Source organism: Papaver somniferum, unplaced genomic scaffold (genome assembly GCF_003573695.1).
Source record: "Papaver somniferum cultivar HN1 unplaced genomic scaffold, ASM357369v1 unplaced-scaffold_21, whole genome shotgun sequence".
Lineage (NCBI taxonomy): Eukaryota > Viridiplantae > Streptophyta > Magnoliopsida > Ranunculales > Papaveraceae > Papaver > Papaver somniferum.
Window position 1 is genome coordinate 694,598 of NW_020631041.1, and position 21,329 is coordinate 715,926.

At 36.4% G+C, this 21,329-nt stretch overlaps 3 protein-coding genes across 3 annotated transcripts; 1 reads left to right on the forward strand and 2 right to left on the reverse strand.

Moving 5' to 3' along the window:
* Positions 1 to 515: 515 nt before the first annotated feature.
* Positions 516 to 2,359, forward strand: LOC113339830 (putative F-box/FBD/LRR-repeat protein At1g66290). The gene is made up of 3 exons (XM_026585060.1): positions 516 to 1,369; positions 1,530 to 1,713; positions 1,835 to 2,359. The coding sequence occupies exons 1-2, from the start codon at positions 773 to 775 to the stop codon at positions 1,686 to 1,688; spliced, it is 756 nt and encodes a 251-aa protein (XP_026440845.1). The 5' UTR covers positions 516 to 772; the 3' UTR covers positions 1,689 to 1,713; positions 1,835 to 2,359.
* An 8,726-nt stretch (positions 2,360 to 11,085) lies between these two features.
* Positions 11,086 to 12,603, reverse strand: LOC113340112. Its single transcript, XM_026585326.1, has 3 exons — positions 12,409 to 12,603; positions 11,752 to 11,880; positions 11,086 to 11,394 (listed from the first exon to the last, which is right to left on the reverse strand). The coding sequence occupies exons 1-3, from the start codon at positions 12,601 to 12,603 to the stop codon at positions 11,086 to 11,088; spliced, it is 633 nt and encodes a 210-aa protein (XP_026441111.1).
* A 5,323-nt stretch (positions 12,604 to 17,926) lies between these two features.
* LOC113339257 (tryptamine hydroxycinnamoyltransferase 2-like) lies at positions 17,927 to 19,605 on the reverse strand. Its single transcript, XM_026584556.1, has one exon. The coding sequence runs from the start codon at positions 19,573 to 19,575 to the stop codon at positions 18,205 to 18,207; it is 1,371 nt and encodes a 456-aa protein (XP_026440341.1). The 5' UTR covers positions 19,576 to 19,605; the 3' UTR covers positions 17,927 to 18,204.
* Between the last annotated feature and the right edge of the window lie 1,724 nt (positions 19,606 to 21,329).

Sequence of the window (21,329 nt, forward strand, 5' to 3'; positions counted from 1 at the left end):
TGAAGGAAGAAAAGAACTAACAATTTGTAGGTCTAAAAAGGAAGCTGTATGTCTAGAAGGAAGAAAAGCAAGACGGGCCATGGTCCCATAAATAGTACACTCCAATCCTTCCTACAGGCATGTTTCGCTTGACTTAAAATTGCCAACCCAAGCTGGTTCGTTTGTCATTTTGGCACCCTCCTTCCAGAGACCCTTACCCTAGAACCACCAGAATGAAAATCTACTAATCAAGTCAGAAATCATCACTCAAGGTAAGTTCATAATCGATTTAAGTTTGGGTTTATTTTATTTAATAATCGATTTTAAATTTGGGTTGGTTCTTGTTCTTTTTTAGTTTTTACCTAATTTTTCTTATTGAGTGATGAAATTAGGGTTTTCTAATTTACTTTCTGTTTCGATTCGTCCACAGTTTTTATTCTCTCAGTACCACTTCATAAATTGATTTAAGTTTTCATAAATTGAGTTAAATTTCTTACTTGCAGGTAGCATTTAGTATTTGGAATCATGGTGTTGAAGAAAACCCAAAAGAGGTGGTAATGATGATAAGATAAGTAAATTACCTGACGCTTTAATTCACCACATTTACTCATTTCTTCCAACCAAATGCGTTCTTTCTACATGCATTTTATCTAAAAGATGGAATCATTTATCAAACTCTGCTCCCATTCTTGATTTTCCCGAATGGTTTACCAATTATGGGGAATACTATGCCTTGGCAGTTTTGCTGGACACAGTGTTATTTGTTCATGAGAAGCCGAAAATACAGAAATTCATGCTCACTGTTACTGAATGTTTTGATGAAACCCGAGTTAAGAAACGTAAAGTAGAAGAGCTTGTTCTATCCATAGAATCTGAAAACCCCTTTATATTTCCTCTATCATTTTTCACATGTGATTCGTTGGTGGTGTTGGACTTGAAATACAATAGCATTCTCTGTCTCCCGAACACGATTTCTTTTCCAAGGATCAAGATACTTCGGCTCACAAATATAGAGTTTGTGAATGAAAACTTGACTGGAGAACTGTTTTCCAACTGTCCCATCCTTGAAGGGTTATGCTTGTTTGACTGTGACTTTGTTGACGACTTTAAAGTTTTATGTATTACTTCTGGTACACTCAAGCACTTGTCAATTATCAATTGCTGTCTGTTTCATCAGACATTGAAGGTTTTCACACCAAATCTGCTGACCATTAAGTATGCAGCAGAGTTACCGGCAGACTTTGTTCTCGGTAGGTTCCTGTCTCTAGTTGAGGCAGATATTCAAATTTCTAACAACCGGGCTCAGCCAAGATTATATGCTCCTATAATCAAGCTTTATCAAAGACTTTTTAATGTAAAGCTCCTTAAAACGTCTGGTTCCTCCTTTCAGGTATGCTTGGTTAATTACTTTTGAATTTTTTTTCTTCTTTAGCTGATTATGTTTTGCAAGTGTAACCACATGACATCACTAGTAACTGTAGTACCTGATTTCTTTCCATGTGGTTTTCTGACTCATACGCGCTGGTTGAACATTTTCCTCTTATTGATAGTGTCTCACTGCAGCAAATATCCTCTTAGCCAATTTGTCGACATTTTGTAATTTGGTTTGCTTGGAAGTTAGTTCGGCATTTTGTAGCTGGATGGGTCCGCATGCGAGTTTTGTGTTCGTCTATGAAGATATTTTTGTGGTTTCTCCAACTCTCGCATAATCTAGAATCGATTGACTTAACCGAGGCAAGTCTCCTGCCTCTCCAATTGATATCAGACTTTAACAGAGAAAACAATTTTGTTGCTTGCATTATTATTTTCTAATTGATAAAAAAATGGTGTTTCCACTTATGATTCTGGATTGTAGGGTGTCCACAACGATGACCAACAAGATTATGATTGGACAGTAATTTCATTACCCTGGTATTCTCTGCCAAATCTCAAGGTAGTTGTAGTGCAACATTTTATGGGGCGCAAAGTGGAGCTGGACATGGTAAAATTCTTTTGGCCAATGCTGGAGTTCTTCAGACAGTGACTATCATGATTTCTGAATGTTTATTGGAAGACTATAAGGAGCAAATGCAGATTGCATCTGAATTACTTAAATTTCCAAGATATTCCTCAAGTTGTGCGCTTGGGTTCATGACCCCTGAATAGTATGAGTAAGTGTAGACTCTCTTTGTTTGTATTACTCTTATCTTCTAATCATTTTTATAACTAGAAAGACAGACCAATACACTAGTTACGGAAATGTGGGAGTTGTTATTCCTATCTTTTTTGGCTGTTCTCTGTTATCAGCACCCGTATTTTGTTTGTTCTTTTTTCTATAAAATCTGAACTTAGCTGTGTTTGAACTAAGTTGTATTGTTATCATAATCTATATCCTTTCCGATGATCAGTTATATCACCTGAGATCATAGCCATATTGCTTAAATTTCCGATAACATGCTACAAGTTAGTTAAGCAGATTTTGTTGGCCTACATGTTACTTTAGTTCCTAGTTAGTAATTCGGGATTCGGTAAACGTACGGAACGGCAAACGTACGAGTATTATACGGTTTTGTAAAATTCAGATTCGGTCCAAAATTCGGTCAACGAGACGTGATTCGTCAGTAATTCGGAACGGCATACGTACGTGTATGATTCGATTTATAAATGTGAGTTCGGCTCTGAAAATTCGGTATCTATATATAACAAATAATTTGTATTTATAAGGTCATAGACCAATTTTTATGCATATGTGTGAGTTATTTAAAGAAAAAATAAACTTAATATGATGATATTAATAATATATACAACATTAGTTATCCAAGAGGACGTCATATGGTGGTTTAGATGCTTGGTTAGTGAGTTTGAGATCTCTCTCACCTTCACCTTCAAATCTCTTCAGTCGTTTTTGTTTCATAAAAATCACAACACGTCTACTATTCGGTCGTGTATGCTCGGGAGGCAGTAAATCCCAAAAAATGGAGTCTTTGAAAAGTAAAAGCTAAAGAATTTATGGCGAATTAAGCGGACGTATCATTCGGGATACGTAAAATTCGTGAACGGTTCGCGAATAATTCGGAAATGCCACATAATACGCGACTTGGGTTCGGAGTTGCAAACGTACGCGAATAAGACGGTAAAATTCGTGATACGGAAAAATTCGCGAATGATTCGCGAATCATTCGCGAACTTACTAACTAGGCTTTAGTTTGGGTTTTATGAGGAGAAAAAGATGCAGATAAGTAAAACCCCATGTGCCTAGGTTAAATTAAAATCCCAGCCCAGTAGATGATTCACAAATCGCATCGCCTTGGAAAATGCCATTTTAAGGCTTTCCGGTGAAGCGAGAACGTTTAGTGAGATGAGCCAAGTTTTTGTGCCTTCTACAGAACAAGCTTTATACAGGGAAGAACCAGGCTTTCTGTAGGTAATTCAAGTGAACTATTTACCTGAAATCCATGGCAAATTCTTGATTCTTGAGTAAGAACAAGAACAACAGCCGGATTTCAGTACATAATAAAAGAACAAATGCGTGATGTAAGAAGAGTTAAATGAATCCAGTCAGGTAATAGTGGTAGCGGGAGGACAAGTTGTTGTCTGGTAAAGTTTTGGATGGCATTTTCATGAAATTCTAAAAGAAAATGCATCACGAGTGAAGTTCACTGCATAATGCCATCTCTAGCTAGCTAGTTTGTAATGCACCAATTATGAAGCTACATAGAAGTAGAGCTCATCCATCAATTTTTGTCATTCTCTTCAAAATGAACTAGCGATGGTCCACTCCAGGACGAGTTTTGCGTCCGTGATTAATTCGTCCACATTTTGCAATCCTGCTTCATTGCTTGTTACCTGTTTGATGGCTTTTTGTAGATCACTTGAGAGTGAAACAGAGATAAGAGTCCAAAGAGACTGAGAATAAATGATGCAGATTCATCGACTCTGTGGAGTGGGACTTCTCGTTGAATGACCCTACTCATCCTGACAAATTTGTGTCCAGACTACCTCAACAGACAGTGACTTAAAACTTCCTCTGAGACTGAGGGTGGGTTTTGGGCGCCACCGCAAACGGCCTTTTCCGCTAGAAAGTGCACATTTGAGAGCCCTTGTTAGCTTAGGGCAGTTTCTATGGTAATAAAAAAAATTGGCAAAACAAACAAATCTGATTTTTAGGGTGTAACTATTATTTTATTTTATTTTAGGATGAAATTTTCGGTAGGATAAAGTTGAATTTTAAAATATTGAATTTAGGTGATATAAAATAGGATAAAGTGAAATAAAAAATAGTAAAATAATTCTTAGAAAATCAAATTTGTAGTGAGCCGTTTTGGAAGACCCGTTTGCGGATAAAGAAAATCCTCCCATGGATTTTATTGGCCCGCTCAGTTCTAAATGGGACACGCGTTTCATGTTGGTCCGCAGTGAATAAACCATCAAATTTATTGATTTGGCCATCCATTTTTCATGTTTAGTGAATCCATAGTGAGAGCAAAATGAACAAATTTCAAAGGATAATTCACCTAGCCGTCTCACCTTGCACCGGTCGATTTCATTTCAAGGCTTTCTGATGAAGCGATAACGTTTGGTGAAACAATACAGGGGAGGAACCATGAAATAACTGAACCATAAGTATTTATTCATAGAAGTAACTAGATCGGTAGTAAACAATACTGACCGAGTTCAAACTCATCTAGAAACAGGACTCAAACTTGGAAATAGAGATCAAACCTTGTTTAATTGGGGGTCCAAGAAACAATTAGGGGCCCTGCACTAGAAGACAAAAAAGGTTACCAAAACTTAATTCAAAGGCACCCCTTAACCAAATCTATTTTAAATGGCTAAAACGCCCCTGTATGATTAGTGTTAATAGTTAATTAATTAGATTAAATTAAATTCAGGTTTAAGAGTTAGAATTGAAATTGGGTTTTTGTAAATTGAGAAGAAGAAGAGTAGGTTTTAGAGGGAAAACTAGGGTTTGTAGAAATGAGTGATTCAAGTGGGGGAAATGAATAACCCGAAGCTCAAAATAACCAGGTAAACTTCATATACTCTTCTAATGGTATATATGTTGCTCAAAGTGGTCGAATCACAACTACCTGGTAACCACCCAGTGAAAGGGTCGTCAATATCGGGGGTCTAAACCCAAACGACTCTTAAAAGTCGTTATTGTATTGGCCTTAGCATTGACGACTCAAACCTGCAACTTTTTCAGGTTATGAAAAGTCGTCAATGTTTATTTTATAGCATGACGACCCTAAGGAAGAGCCGTGATAGGGTTATCTATATATATAGACGACTCTACAACCCAAAGACTCTGTATATACCCTTTAGAGTTGTCATTTGGTTATGTATAAACCCAAACGACTCTAACCTAGGCCATTAAATCTTAAAACCCAGAATTAGGGTCGTTATCTCCTACATCTTACACGATGACGATTTTTCATTAAAAAAAAAACAAATGAAAAGTCGTTAGGGTATAAACCTATCGATATAACGACCTTAGAACTGTAACTGCAATTTTTCGGTTGGAAAACCTAATTTCGGAAGCAACCCACCAAATTAAACGCAAACATGAATTAAATTTTGGGTTTTTAATTTCGAATCGACGATTACAACGATGAAATCGATTGAAGAAATTATTTTTCTTCAGGTGTCGTTAATGGCTATAGACAAAGAGATGGGAGTCGGGTGAGGGAGGGAAAATGAGGGTTTTGGTTTTCTGAGTCGTTAGGCTTTTAAATGTATGATTATTAGGTTTTAAGTTTTTATTATTATGGAAAGGGTAAAATAGTACTCTCATCTATTTTTGGAATCCCCCATTATTTTTGGTGTGGGTATAAATTGGTAAGAGCCCCTAATTGTTTTTCGGGGCCCCCAATTAAACGAGGAGAAAAAAGATGTCCATGGTATCACCACCAGGAAGAATGCTGTTTTGAGGCATACCGAAAAGTTTTGCGGCATGCATAATAAACAAAGTAGACTCACTAGATAGTAAAATTAACAATCCTTATCCACCATATTTATCATTTATTTGTGTTTTAATTTTTTTGAGTTTTACCTTTTAAAGTTTAAGAAGATTTATTTATTTATTTATTTATTGTTTTTCGGAAAAAGGTATAATCTTTTTTTTTGTGTTTACAAAACCTAAACTTAGGTTCGGTCGACAAGTTACCCGCCGAGCCTAAATTTTTTTACACATAGTTCGGCAGATAAGTTATCAGTCAAACTTCACTGTTTAACTGCCGACTCGAACAAAAAATAGAAAAGCTGAACTTAGTATTGTTCTTCATAAAGTGAATTTCGGCTAATATTTTCGTGTTTAATTATCAGCTGAACTGTTCATCAGCACTTTCAGAATGAAGAACAATGAGTAGTTCGGTTTATAATTCGTTTAGATTGTAAGCCGAACTTCATTTTGTAACTGTCATTAAACCCTAATTTTTTTCGATTTAAACCTAATCTATCAATGAAACACAAGAAAATAAGATATCAGTTACATTTGCTTGCAGTGAGATATGGTTCTTTCTCTCCAACTTTACTCAATTTGATTTCTATTTCTTCTTCTTTAATTTTTTTCATTAACCTGCGTATAAGAAAAGCGATTAGAGTCTTTTTTATATATAGTAGAAGACACTGAAAATGGTAGTCGGGTTAGAGTCAGTTGGAATAAAGAAGAGAGAAGAAAATAAATAAATAAAAAATTAAGAAACTAAAATAAATAATTCGTAGATTCACAATTAAATAAAACAAATAAATAAAGTAAATAAGTAAATTAATTAATCAAGATTATCTAAGTAAGTTAACTAGCTATAGACACCCCCTTATCAACTAACACTAGGGTAAATGTTTTGTATGCCTCAAAGCATTTCTGTATGCCATAGAACAGGATTTTAGACGGAGAATAAGCCTAAAACTTAAGATTATTTTTCCATCAAACTTAGATTACACATACAAAGACATATGATTTCTGGGCTGAGGGGCTGGGTCCATGGTAAGGCAAGCCCTGGTTCCTCCCCTGGATTTAATTGTTCTGGAAGATTAATAAACGAAACTTGCATCACGGGTGAAAGGACTTATTTTGTCCAGGATTATGAGCAACTGGCTTATTCACGGCCAACATCAAATCAAAATCACTTCAACTTAATCCGTCCATAGATTCACGATTTAGGAGTTCAACTCAGTTCAATATGGAGCTGGTCCAACGAGTCGGGGATAAAAATGACTTTTATCAGGTTAGAGAAACGACATTTGGCATATAGAGGTCGTTAGTCGCTTTTCAGTAAATTCCCATGAAGTTAAACCGCAATACCTTATAAGTAATAAAATAGCTAAAAAAAATTCAACAACAAAATCTCATCGATGCGTTGCGTGTCCGTCTCTCTACAGAGGATTAGAAAAGAAAAATTTTAGCCTTATAGATCTTCAATGGGAAATCTTTTTACAGAAAACCATGGTGTAAAGTGTCTCTTCATAGGAACGTTCTGCAGAAATACGTAAGAGAAATGATTTTCGCTTAACCACTTTTTAAATTTAATAAAGAGAAATAATAAAAATTATTTGCATTAAATAAGGATGTGGGCTTCTTTTTGCAAACATTTCCTACTATTTTTTTCGCTTGCTTCTCAGACGGGACTCAACACTCATTCACACCTGGCATGGTTGTTTGTGAAGGTCTTTTGAAGACCCTTATAATTAGCGTCTTGTTTTATAGGTTTGACTCACGATCTGAATCTGACTCGGCTTGACTCATGAGTCAGATGTCATATACTTTTTATATCTTCTTTCTTTGATGTATGACTCGAGATCTGACTTGGTTCATATATTTGATTCGTGGTATTTGTATTAGGTATCATTTTGTACCTGACTCGTTTGACAAATAAGTAACTATGATGTTTAGCAATTTTTCAGTCGGACACAGTAAGTCAGATTCAAATATAATGAATCCGATCTAGATAAGTCAGTTTAGTAACAAAAAAAAACCTAACAATATTGTAGGTATGAAAGGAAGAAAAGCACGACAGTAGGATTACATAACCTCCACCACAGGCCACGGGCCCATAAATAGCACACTCCAATCCCTCCTACAGGCGCTTGACTTAAAATTGCCAACCCAACCTGAGCCATTTTTCATTTTGGCACCCTCCTTCCGGTGCCCCTTACTCCTACCTGTAGTTCTTTTCCTCGGGAACCAAAACCCCCTAAAACCAGCAGTGATAGATCAAGCAAACGAAAATCTACTAATCAAGTCAGAAATTATCACTCAGGTAAGTTCATAATCGACTTAAATTTGGGTTGGTTCTTGTTCTTTTTAGTTTTTAACCTAATTTTTCTTACTGAGTGATGAAATTAGGGTTTTCAAATTTACTTTCTGTTTCAATTCATCCCCAGTTGTTAATCTCTGTGTACCACTTCATAAATCGAGTTAAATTTCTTACTTGCAGGTAACGTTTAGTATTTGGAATAATGGTGTTGAAGAAACCCCAGAAGAAGAAACCCAAAGGAGGTGGTAATGAAGATGAAGAGGATAAGATAAGTAAATTGCCTGATGCTCTAATTCATCACATTTACTCATTTCTCCCAACCAAATGTGTTCTTTCTACATGCATTTTATCTAAAAGATGGAATCATTTATCAAACTCTGCCCCCTTTCTTGATTTTCGTCACTGGCAATCCTTCGATTTTGGTCCGCAGTGAACAAACCATCAAATTTGTTGATTTGGCCACCCATTTTTCATGTTTAGTGAATCCATAGTGAGAGAAAAATGAAAAAATTTCAAAGAATTATTCACCTAGGCATCTCACCTTGCACCGGTCGATTTCATTTCAAGGCTTTCTGATGAAGCGATAACGTTTGGTGAAACAATACAGGGGAGGAACCATGAAATAACTGAACCATAAGTATTTACTCATAGAAGTAACTAGATCGGTAGTAAACAATACTGACCGAGTTCAAACTCATCTAGAAACAGGACTCAAACTTGGAAATAGAGATCAAACCTCGTTTAATTGGGGGCCCAAGAAACAATTAGGGGCCCTGCACTAAAAGACAAAAAAGATTACCAAAACTTAATTCAAATGCACCCCTTAACCAAATCTATTTTAAATGGCTAAAACGCCCATGTATGATTAGTGTTAATAGTTAATTGATTAGATTAATTAATTAGATTAGATTAGATTAAATTCAGGTTTTAGAGTTAGAATTGAAATTGGGTTTTTGTAAGTTGAGAAGAAGAAGAGTAGGTTTTAGAGGGAAAACTAGGGTTTGTAGAAATGAGTGATTCAAGTGGGGGAAATGAACAACCCGAAGCTCAAAATAACCAGGTAAACTTCATATACTCTTCTAATGGTCTATATGTTGCTCAAAGTGGTCGAATCACAACTACCTGGTAACCACCCAGTGAAAGGGTCGTCAATAAAAAACCACTTTTCGTGATGATTTCTCCATCAGAACTTATTTCCTTTAGTACTTTTCTGAGGTCCAAAAACCACTTTTCGTGATGATTTCTCCATAAGAACTTATTTCCTTGAAACCACTTAAAACAAGTTTATTAGCAATAAAATGAGGCCTAACTAATGTAGTTATGGGTGAAAATGCGTCACACTTGCGTGCTCATCAGTTCCCAAGCTACAGAACTGCAAAATCATAAAGGAAATGTTAACATGGTGGGACACATAACTTTTTCTCAATAAGATTCAATCATTCGTATAGTGCGAGGTATTGTTTTCTGAACTTACCCTAGGCTTGCATAGTCGAAGAATTTTTGTACCCTTATTTTGTCCTGTCTTGGTTCCATGGCTTGGTATAGTTCTGATTGACGAATATCTGGCAATAGGCGATAAGGATGATACTCACTTTCCTTTCTCTTTATTGGTGCAGGATAACCTGGTTCTTCTCCCTATTTTTGGATCCCCTTGCCTTTTTGATCCACTTTCATCCTAACTTGTCTGTTTTTACCCTCGGCAGTGAAATCAGGAGGAAGTTTTTTCTTTTCAGCTCTCTTTGGTGGTGTCTTGGAAAACCTTCTAGCCGCTTTTGTTTTCAACATCTCTGCTTCCTTCATCTTCCCAGCTCTTGTATTTGCTGGTGGTGTCTTCTGCTCTTTTAATTCTTGACTGCTAAAAAATACATCTCCATGTTGTTGTATGAACTGCACTGCTTCAGCAATGACCCTTTCTCGTACATCTTCATTGGATAATGATCTTTGCGACGACTCTTCTTTTGGATCCTCTTGGATCAACAGTTGAAAACTTGGACATTCGTGGATCATGGTTGCCATCTTTTCCTTCACGTCAGATAATGCCATTCTGTAACAACCTTTTTCAATCTTTATGAAAATACTTTCAGACAAGTTGTCCAGAAGGTCCTCAATTGATGCATAAGGATCATTATGTTGATCTTCTTCCTGCGTGAGTAAAAGCACATCTTCTTCAACCAACAACATGTATTTAGGGTCCAGCTGAGATATGACTTGAACTGCGATTATCGTAGCCTCATCAATTTCAGCTGTTTGAGTGACATCTTAGTTTTCTTGATATGCAGTTGTCTCTGGCAGAGAAGTGCTGAAAAAATACATTTTTTGTTAGGTGTACATCTTGGTACACATATACATAAAATAAAAAGAAATGCAAGCTGAGATCATTTCATACCTAGGCTTCTTAGCAGTTTCAGACTCAACACCTTGCCTTAGTCCATCCTTTCCATCCATCTCTTCATTTGTATTTGACAGAGGAGTGCTAAAAGATTCAAGTTTAGAGAAAAGGTATGAGTTTTATCATACTGGTGTACAGTTATCTACACACATAAAAAAAAAATGACTGCCACATTTAATTAGACTGATTTTATACCTTCGCTTTTCAGAAGTTTCAAACGGAACTTCATTGTTTTCAGATTTCCCACCCTCGTCATTACCACCTTTACTACCCTCTTTGTCATTGTCATCACCATGCATATCACCACCTTTGCCACCTTCGTCATCATCATCATGCATATCACCAACTTTTCCACCACCATCCTCCTCATCTTGCTCCTCTTCACCACCTTTTCCACCATCATCCACCTCCTCCTTATCATCTTGCTCCATAACCACCTTTGCCACCACCATCGTCCTCCTCCTTCTTGGCACCCTCCTCCTTCTACTCCTTATAACTGCCATCCAGATCACCAGCTTTGCCACTTATCTTGCCTTTCTCACCTTCCTCATCATCATCAATATCATCACTGTCATCCACATCATCAACTTTGCCACTTTTCTCACCTTTCTCACCTTCCTCCTCCTTTTTCTCATCATCATCACGTTCATCGTCACTTTTTAATTCTTTGTTAAATGAAATGATTTCTTGCAAGGAGTCAACAAACAAATCAACAAGATCCTTATCATCTTGCACATTCCTTGCATCAGCTTCATAAAGTTTTTTGCTTTTTTCTTCAATGAAGCTCACAAGCTTCAAATGTTTAACCTTCAAGTCAGAAAGCTCTTCCAATGCTTCATTTCTTTGCTTTATTGATTTGTATAACTTTTCTTTCAGTGCATCTCTGCTATTTTATTGCCTATTCTTTCTGTACTTTTCCATTATCTGTTGCTTTTCATCACTGCAAGATTTTACTCATCCGGGTTGCATCTGAAAACATGCCAAAGTATCAATATGGATAACATGTGTACATCTTTTTACACATGTGTTACAGGTGTATATTGTTGTACATGACAAAATTTTGTCACCATTTTGTAAACCTTATCAAGGAGTTAATCTAATGTACACATATAGGAAGAAATCACTATCGTAAGAAAGTTATCGAGTTACCTTTTTCATAGCTTCATTAATGTCTTTCTCTATTGTATTGTTGATGTCACTTATTATCCACCTTAGAAACCTAGGAAAACCTTGTTCATTTCTTGGCATCATGCTATTGTTGTGTTCAACAAACCAATACTGCATTGACAAACAGGTAAAGAGATAGAAATGTTAGGACCCAACAAATACAATGAACCAAAGCATGTAAATTTGTACAACTTAAAACTGTTGTAAAACAATGTACACATGTAAACTCACCAACAGGTATACCATACAACCATTAACTCTAAGTGGTGAGGCAATATGTTTCCTAATGCTATCCATTAGATATTGATGTATATGAACTGGCCAGTTGGTTTTTCTCATTCTATCCAATGATTCAAAGTAGGGAGAAAATCAGTGGCGGAACCAAGTTTTAGTATATAGAGGGGCTAGAAAAAAATTCTAATAAACTTAGTGGACCAAATGCTTAATATTGGTGGGTTAAATATAAATTATAGGATTAAATCAAGGGTGTTTACATGAGTTTTGAAATTTTAGGAGGGGCTAGAGACAGGGTTAGTCAACCCTTGGCTTCGCCCCTGGAGCAAATTGACTCTTGGTCCCGCTTCCATTTGCTGTGGTAAAAAAAACAGTGATGCACAGGTACATCCCAAACAACACTACCAAGTCCTCAGCATTTCTCTCAATCTCCATATCCAACGTTGGTTTTAACTTCATTATACGCAAGATTTCATTCTGCACATCTAATTTCCCCAACCTAGATTGATCCTTCAGTTTCATTTGGTTTATTAATGTACCGTATCTCTGCTCAGCTCTAGTTTTGGTACATTCTCCTTCCACAGGTTCTGATGTCACCATTTGTAATTCAAAAATTAAGAACAAATCTTCTGGCATACTTTCTACTTCCACAAACTTTTTCTTCTCGGCAGTATTGAAAACAAAGACATTTCTCCCTGAATTATCATGGCGGAACTGATTCACGATCTTAAAGATTGATTCTGGACTCTTGAACCACACATCTCTCTTCTTCTCCTTTTTCTTTTCTAAGTTTTCCTCCTATTTCTTTTCATCATTCTTGTGAAAAAAGACATCTAATACAGGACAAAAAGGGCTCTCCTTTTGCTTCTCTAACTGAAATTCTGTGAACCAGACTTTTTTACGATCCTTTTTCCTTACTTCTCCATCCTCCTCAAGGTACGTGTTCACAAACTCGTTGATTGCATGAAAACCTGATCTATTAGGTTTGTTTGTATCTACGAAAATAGACAAATGGGAATAAGAAAAGAGAAGCATAACTGGTGTACAAACCAGTACACTGGTACATAAATATAACGAGAGCAACAATAATTCCCATACAACACCATGATATCACTATAAACCAGGCCATATATCACTATAACACCATAATGGTGTAAAAACCTGTATACTCCTACAGAAAAATCTTTAAAACAAGCACAACATGCCTTGAATCACTGCAATACAATGCTTGTGTACAAATCTGTACACACAACTGTAATGAAACAACTCCATAACACATATAACATGCCATTTACCATAAAACCACTCACAAACTCACATAACATGACATGTTGGTGTACTAGTATTTACACACCAGCAACAAAACTCATGAAAATTGCTCAAAAACAGACATAACTTGAAACGAATCACTGCAACATCATGTTGGTGTACTAGTATGTACACACCAACAACAAATCCTATAAAAATTTCTAAAAAATAGATATAAATGGACATGAATCACTGCAACAGCCTAGGTGCGTACAGATCTGTACACACCAACAACAAATGCTATAGAAATTTCTAAAAAAAGATATAAATGGACATGAATCACTGCAACAGCCTAGGGGTGTACAGATCTGTACACATATACAACAAATCCCATTAAATTTTTAAAAAAACAGATATAAATGAACATGAATCACTGCAACAGCTTAGTGGCGTACATATCTGTACACACCAACAACAAATCCTATAAAAAAAATTAGCCAACAACAAATCCTATAAAAATTTCTAAAAACAGACATAACTGGACTTGAATTGTTACCTTTTTTGTTTTAACAGATGTTAAAGGCTTTGATTTCTTCTTAGCTGGTGATGTTTTTGAAGTTTCTGGTACCGAAATTGATGTTGAAGACTTTGAAGTCTTTGATTTCTTCTTAACTGGTGATGTTTTTGAAGTTTCTGGTACTGAAATTGATGTTGAATCTTCTAATCCTCTCTTAGATCTCGTCTTTGGTCCTGTTGATTTTCGAATTTCTTCTATTGCAACTGATGGAGTTGGGGATGAAATTGGTGTTGAATCTTTTAATGTTGATGAAATTTCTTCTATTGCAACCGCTTGTCCGTCTTTTTCTTCTACTGATGTTGATTTTTGAATTTCTTCTGCTGCAACTTATGGATTTTCTTCATCAGTTGATGTTGAATCTTCAACTGTTGGTGTGTTCTTCTTAGAAACTATTTTATTTCCTTTCACCATGATGTTACTGATACTTCAACCATCTAGGTATTTTGATAAGTAAGACTTTAGGGTTTTAGTCTGTAAATTTTCTAGGGTTTGTCTGCAAAATTTCTTCTGAATTTTTTTTTGATTTTTTCTTCTGAAGTTTCTGATAAAGCAAAATGGTGCAGTTACTGAATCTGTCTGTTACACCGCAATTTTAATCAGTTTTTAATTCAAGGATAACGTGTCGCAACCAAAATCATTGTGTCATGTACAAGACTGATTCATTTCATTGCACGTGTGCTTTATTAAAAGCATGCGAAGGATAGCAGTGTCTTCATACAATTTTGGATTAAATTGTACCCAGTCAACTAGGTCTGGAATAAAGTGTACTATTATGGGCGGTTTTGGACTGAACCGTTTTTTTCCCTTTAGTATCCTATCATCTATAAACTAGTGGATTGCCCGTGCCATAATGGAATGGGGACAGAAGAGGTGCTGGTGCTAAGTCTAATGCCTTCGCCAGTGTATCAGATGTTCACCAATTGACGAATATCTTCACCAAGGGTGCATACCAAATTTATAATAGGAAGTGGTATATGTAACTCATTCTGCATTGTGCAGTAAAATAACTTTTATAAGCAATAAAGTTCACCTTTTATGAAGTAAAAATATTGTGTTTTTGATTTCTGCTTCCTTCTAATTTTGCATAAGCAGAAACACTTGTGCTTCTGTAGCGCGTCTGGATACACATCCAGAAGTTGCTTTTTGACTTCTTGAAGCAAAAAAATCAGAAATTAGTTTGGGTAAACAATTTCAAAAGGACTTCCAGAAATAGAAAAGTTAACTTTTTCTGAATCAAAATATTTTTGCTTCTGACTTCAGCTTCTGGAAAAGCAGATTTATATCAAAACGCACTACCAGTATCCAAATAAAAATAAGAAAAAAAACAAGAAATACGAATGTATTTGAAAGACAATGTAAATTTCAAATGTTAGAGTCAGAAAAAAAAAAAAAAAAAAAAAAAACTTCAAAACTGCCTCTAGTTGTCAAACACTTTATGGGCAACAGGGTTAGAAGTTCTGTGAAGGTACACTGCAACCGACTCCGGAACCTATGATGAAATAATTCGTGTTGTATTTCGTGTCTGCTTTTTCATAGTGTTTTTTCTTATTCTGCCTTTGCACCCGAAGTCCTGGCTGCCAACTAAAATTGCCACCTGAAATTGCAAGACTAGAGCATAAGTCTTCCGAGTGACTCAGAGAAATTTCCATAGTTTTTGTCTGGCGTATAATATAGGATATCAATTCCATTGGGAATCTTTTGGAATTCAAGAGAAAACTTTGGTCCATCGAGGCAACAACTATGATTATGATTGCTGCCCACGTTGAAATTTACTCTAAATTATTGTCAATAAAATACACCATTTCCATTTTCTATAACTTGGTCGAATAATACACCCTGTACATGCCATTCACAATCAAACAAGTCTTTGTGTTCCAAAGAAAGAAAAACAAAGTCATGGCGGAAGATGAAGAAATCAGATCATTATCAGCTACAAACTAATTTCTGATTATGGTGGTTGCTTCAAAATCGATATTTATACACTGAGAAAAGATTCATGGAGTAGTATTCAGGATTCTCATTTCGGTGTGGTAAAGGAAGTATCGACACTCACGGAACCTCCTCCAAAGTTATCTTTTCTTTTAATATTAGGGATGAGATAGTGGTGAATATGCCGTTACCTGAAAACATTATGCCACCTTCAGTTCATTTCCGAGATGTTTATATAAATGTGGGAGTGTGGGGAGACTGCATCGGTATAGCTTGTATTTGGAAATCAGTTAAAGTTGATGTGTGGGTGATGCAGGAATATGGAGAAAAAGAATCTTGGATGAAAAAATATATCATAACCCAGCTACCATCGCTCCCACGCGAACTTCCATTTTGGAGGCCTCTACGGTGTTTTGACAATGGGGAAATACTAGTAGATAATGATAGGCTACAATTACATTTATAAAATCCAAAAACTACAGAAGTTAGACCGGTGGTGGTCCGTGGTATTACTATGGACAATAGTCGAGAGAGTTATGTGGAAAGCATAGTCTCAGTTGGCTCTGGTACTTATATGGAGAAGACGATTACAGATGGGGTTGTGAAGAATTCCAGGCGACAACGGTTGAGGTAAAATAATATCACATGTTATGCATTTTTTTTTTATTAATTCAGTTGGTATATTTTTGAGTCTGCAACTAAAATTTCACTTTAGTTATTTATATTGTGAAGCATTCTGGTAAAAAGATTTGCTTGTTAGTAACTTTTGTTGGGATAGCCAGTGGGTGGGTAACTTAAAACTGTTGAGTTTAACAAGCTAGGTGGGTACTGATTTTGCTTAGTCGTGTGCCTTCCCCTTTTTCTGGTGCCGACTCTTGCTTGGTTCTTGAAGTGTTACTTTGTTGGATTATTATTCTTTTTGAACTCTGTTTTCGACACCGCCCTTGTGGCCCAAAACGGACTTAAGTTCATGTGTGTCTGCTTTTTGTGTTTGATCTGCTAGTATCACTTGTTCTTTTATCGAATGTGACATTAGAATTTTCGAAGTTCATGCTGAACACTAAAATTTTCATTGATGCAGTAGCCCTTAACTGTTATTGCAGGGGCATATCATTTTGTTTTTCTTCTTTTTTGATGTTTTAGGAACTGTCTAACTAGTTTGAATGGTTCAGAATTTGAGATTGTCTTTTTAGTTATTTTGCTGTTGATTTCTGTATCTGGTTGTTTATTTGGATTTTTGGAAAAGAAAATGTTATGCACTAAATGTGACTCCTATTTTGACAAGGTCTCACTCAGCACAATGGTTTTATACTTGTGTGCTAGAAAGACCAGCGCGTTATGACGGAAAACCAGAACGGGTGGGAACTTTGGCCCAACCTCTATGAGTTTCCAATACTTAAACTAGCATCATTACATGTCAGTCTAACTTGAGGTTACAGTAAGCTCTATCCTTCCATGCTCCCTAAATTGCTTTGTCAAAGGCCAGAAAACAGTGCATGGTTGTGTAATTGGTACTCATATCAGTGCAGGTAGTAACATGGAATCTGCAGTTCTAACTTTACAATCTGCAGTTCTAGCAATTGTAGAAATCCTGGCTCCGTCCCTGGGCCAGACAAAAGTGATTCAGTGAAAGATCAATAGACATGGAATTATACTTTTTTGATTGCTATGAAATATCTTTTGTTTTTTGTTCTTTGCTCCTCTGTAACCTTGTACGCTTAGCAATTTTCCTGCTTTAATATTAACAAGTTCAAAATTATATGATGTGCGCATACCCATGCTTGCTTTTGCATAATTTAGTCATTGTGATTCTCATAGCAGGATGAAACAATGTGTATGTGTGAACTGTTGTATATACCTGCATATGATTACAAACCTACAAGTCTAAGAACAGTTGAGTTTGTTAAGGTCTGTTTTGCAATTAGTTAGAATCTCAATGTGCACCCTTTTGTCACTGGCATGATGCAATAGGCAAAGCCATGCTGTAAAATCATTTGCTTGTTTTCTTTTTCTTATTTTCTCATTGTTTAATTGTTCATGTCATTATATTCTACTAATTCGGTTTACTATTTTCAGATGAATAGGTAATGTCGGACAGAAGACTCTAAAGATCTCATCCCTGCAACTTTAGACTGACCTTTAAAGAAGAGTCTTTTCTTGTTTGGTCCGTGAAGGTTTCTGCCAGTGAAGAAGTTTACCGTTTGTTGGAGTTTCTAAATGCTTCCGAGTGAAGCTGCAAATAGCTTGAACTAAAACTAGTCAACTCCATAAAGTGCTTTGTCAACGGCCAGATGCATAATCAAAGTAATGAGATAGTATATTAATATGAGTTTTAAATTCACAAGTTTATCGATTCTACGAGATCAGACGTGTTATAGCAAATCATCAATCTAACTGAAATTCAGGTTCTTTATTATTGTGTTCTCGAGTTGTTTCGCTCTTTTTAGCTAGTCATCGATAGAGTGAGAAATTTGGTTAAAGACCTGAACATGTTCAGGTAAAAGTGAGAGCACCACATCCACTCCGCCATCTCCATTGCAAGAAGGCAAGAAATTCATGTAGCCTTCAGTTTGATTTTTGGGTACCGGAAAAAATGCCCAAGGGCTTCCACTGCCGAAATCAAGTTTATGAAATGGATACCCCAACCAGCTATCCACTTCCAAATTTGGACACAATGTGTTTCCGTAATCCGGTTCCATTGCCTCTAGCTCCTCATCTTCTAGAGACTCTTTGCCTTCGACTTCCTCCCCGAAATCGATAAACGACTTGAAATAGCTACTATCGACGCGGCTAATTGCATCGTGGATTGCTTTTGCGACATATGCATGAGTGTTTTGCAACAAGTCTTGAACCTTCAAACTAGGATAAGCCCATAGTACTAAATTGCCGAAATACTCCATGGGCACTGCAGGTTCAATTCTTGTTCTTCCATTCACTGGAATTCTTACTTGTGTCGACGCTTCGAGGTCAAGTCCTCTAGCTTGCGACAGTTTCTTCCATGTATGAGAAAGTAGACATTCAAAAGTACTTAATGTTTGATCTGGATCACAATTTTCTTCGTCGAGAACCTTAGCTTTGAGCTTATCTATGAATTCAGTAGAGTAATTGATGATGATCGTTTCGACGGAAGGTGATTCGACCGGGGTCATATCAGTCTTTTTGAACTCGATTGACCGGTGATTGAATTCAACGTTTAGTGGTTCTCTTGGTCGACAAACAGCAGCTCGATCATGAAACGGAAGTGGCTCTACGTCGAGACCACGAACCACTCTAGCCCATGCAACAAAGAATGAACTCATGGATTGAGCATCAGCTACACGAGAATGGTAAGTTGCACCGATAACCAGACCACCACATGAGAATCTGTTGAGCTGAAGTTGGAGCAAGTCGGACTCACCTTCAGGGGGAAGAAGCTGCCTAACCTCTTCCGATGACGGATTGAACGGAAGTTGCTCGGCTAGTGTTGTTTCGACGAGGGTTTCTGTCACAAGAACACCCCAATTGTTAAGAAAGAAACAAGTGCGACCATTAACAAACGAGAGCCTTCCTACTAAGTGCGGGTAATGCTGCAGAACTTTTGCGAGTGCAGCTTTCAAGTCTTCGTCCGATGGCACGGTTGCTTCAAACGCATAAAACGCAGATGTGTAGTTTTCGTACGCAGCTCTATCGAATACCGTCTGAGGAATCATAGGAGAATTATGAGGATTGTTGCTCCCAGAATCGAAGTAATGATCCTCTTCCTCCCAAAGCTGAGCTTGTGTCAAATATGGAGGAGAAGAACCGGCTCTCACGTATACGGTGTTGATCAAACTTGCCATTGCAAAATTAAGAAGCTTGAAATTTAGTATTTGTGATTCCTTGAAACCATTCTTGCTTGAGGACGTTTATATAATGAATTGAATTGTGAATTCATGGTGGTCAAATGCCCATTACAGGCTGCTGCTTCGTTTGGATATAATATTGCAACTTGATAGGGTCGTCAAGTTAGACCGCCTACAAAAACAGTGCAAGTAGTCGGAAGATGTGATTTCCGAGCATTTAGTTTTTCTCAGCTGGACATTGACTTTTTTTTTTCTTTTCTTTTTCGGTGTTCGCATTAGAGTTTCAAGGACTGCAGCACTCGATTTATATTTGTTGAATTCAAGGTGCGTTGTTGGTGCCATAGTGGTGGAATGTGGACGTACGGTGTGCCTGAAATTTGTTTGACCGTTTCGTAATATTAAGTCAACGGCGTTGAGAAAGTCAAGATGGTCGGCCAAACACTTGAATCTAAAATTTAAGAAACCGCAGTCGCATCCCTTATCTTATGGCAATGGCGTAATGTCACCTAATCAAAGACATACTACATGAAATTTTGCACCTTTGTTTTTTAATTACCAAATGATGTCAAAACTACCCACGAATTACGCCCAAATGATTCGAGAGTGAGTCTGTCTTATCTTATTCATTCATCTCTGCGAGTACATTACTAGAGATTAGACAAAATCAGCATAGAGAACATAACAAATCTATGGTCCTTGAATCGCGATAACATGTCATTTCCTTTGTAAACAGAGTCGGATCAAAAAATTTCATAAATCTTTTTGTCACTAATAATGTTTATTACTAGATTGGATTGGATAAGATTAGATTAGGTCGGACATTTATACGCACAAGAGGTTCATGAACTAACTGCTTAGTGTGTCTTTTCTGGGTTTATTTCCAAGATAATGTAGCTTGGCCTCGTCGGAGGATTAATAAATTCATGCAAGGTCAGTTATTCAAGCTGTTCATGAACTAATGCTATGCTTTATTATGCTAAATGTTTAATTCGAAAAGACTGCATGTCGTGAAGGACGCATTTCAATTTCTGAAAAAGAAAATTTTTAATAGGGTGTTTGGATACCAGAAGCATAAGCTAATTCTATAAGTTAAAAACATGAATAATTTGTTTTATATAAAAAGTAAATTCTTTTGCTTTCAAAAATCGTTCTGAAATTATGTTCCGAAACTAATTTTTAAATTTTTGACTTGGCATATGGTTAGACTGATTAGATCAAAATTCATGAGAAGAGCGTTAAATTATTTAGTACTTAAGAAAATGTTTTTCGATTGCTAGAAGATCGAAAATTGAAGTTAGTTTATGTACATAATTTCAAAACAACCGTGTAGAAATATGATATCAAAGACTTAAAAATAATTCGTTTCAAAATAACCGTGTACAAAATCTGATATCAAAGACTTAAAAATAACACGAATAAGAATTTTATTACTCAAACGTGAGTACTCTCTGTTGTACAATGCTCATGTCTTACCAGGCTATTTAAATAACAAGAGAGACTTGGTAACCAAGTAAAAACATCTTCCTAATAAAACTTAAACTCCTAACATAGAACTTCTTCTAGACTATTCCAAACTCTAAACAGAGAAGTTAAACGCAATTCTAAGTAAACTCTAAAACTGGCAAAACATATATCTCAAGTCAACTTCGACTTCCAAATATGACATACTTTTTGTCAAATACAAAAACAGTGTCAATTGTACCAATTGATACAAAGGCCACTGCACAAGACCACTGTCTTGGTTTAACCTT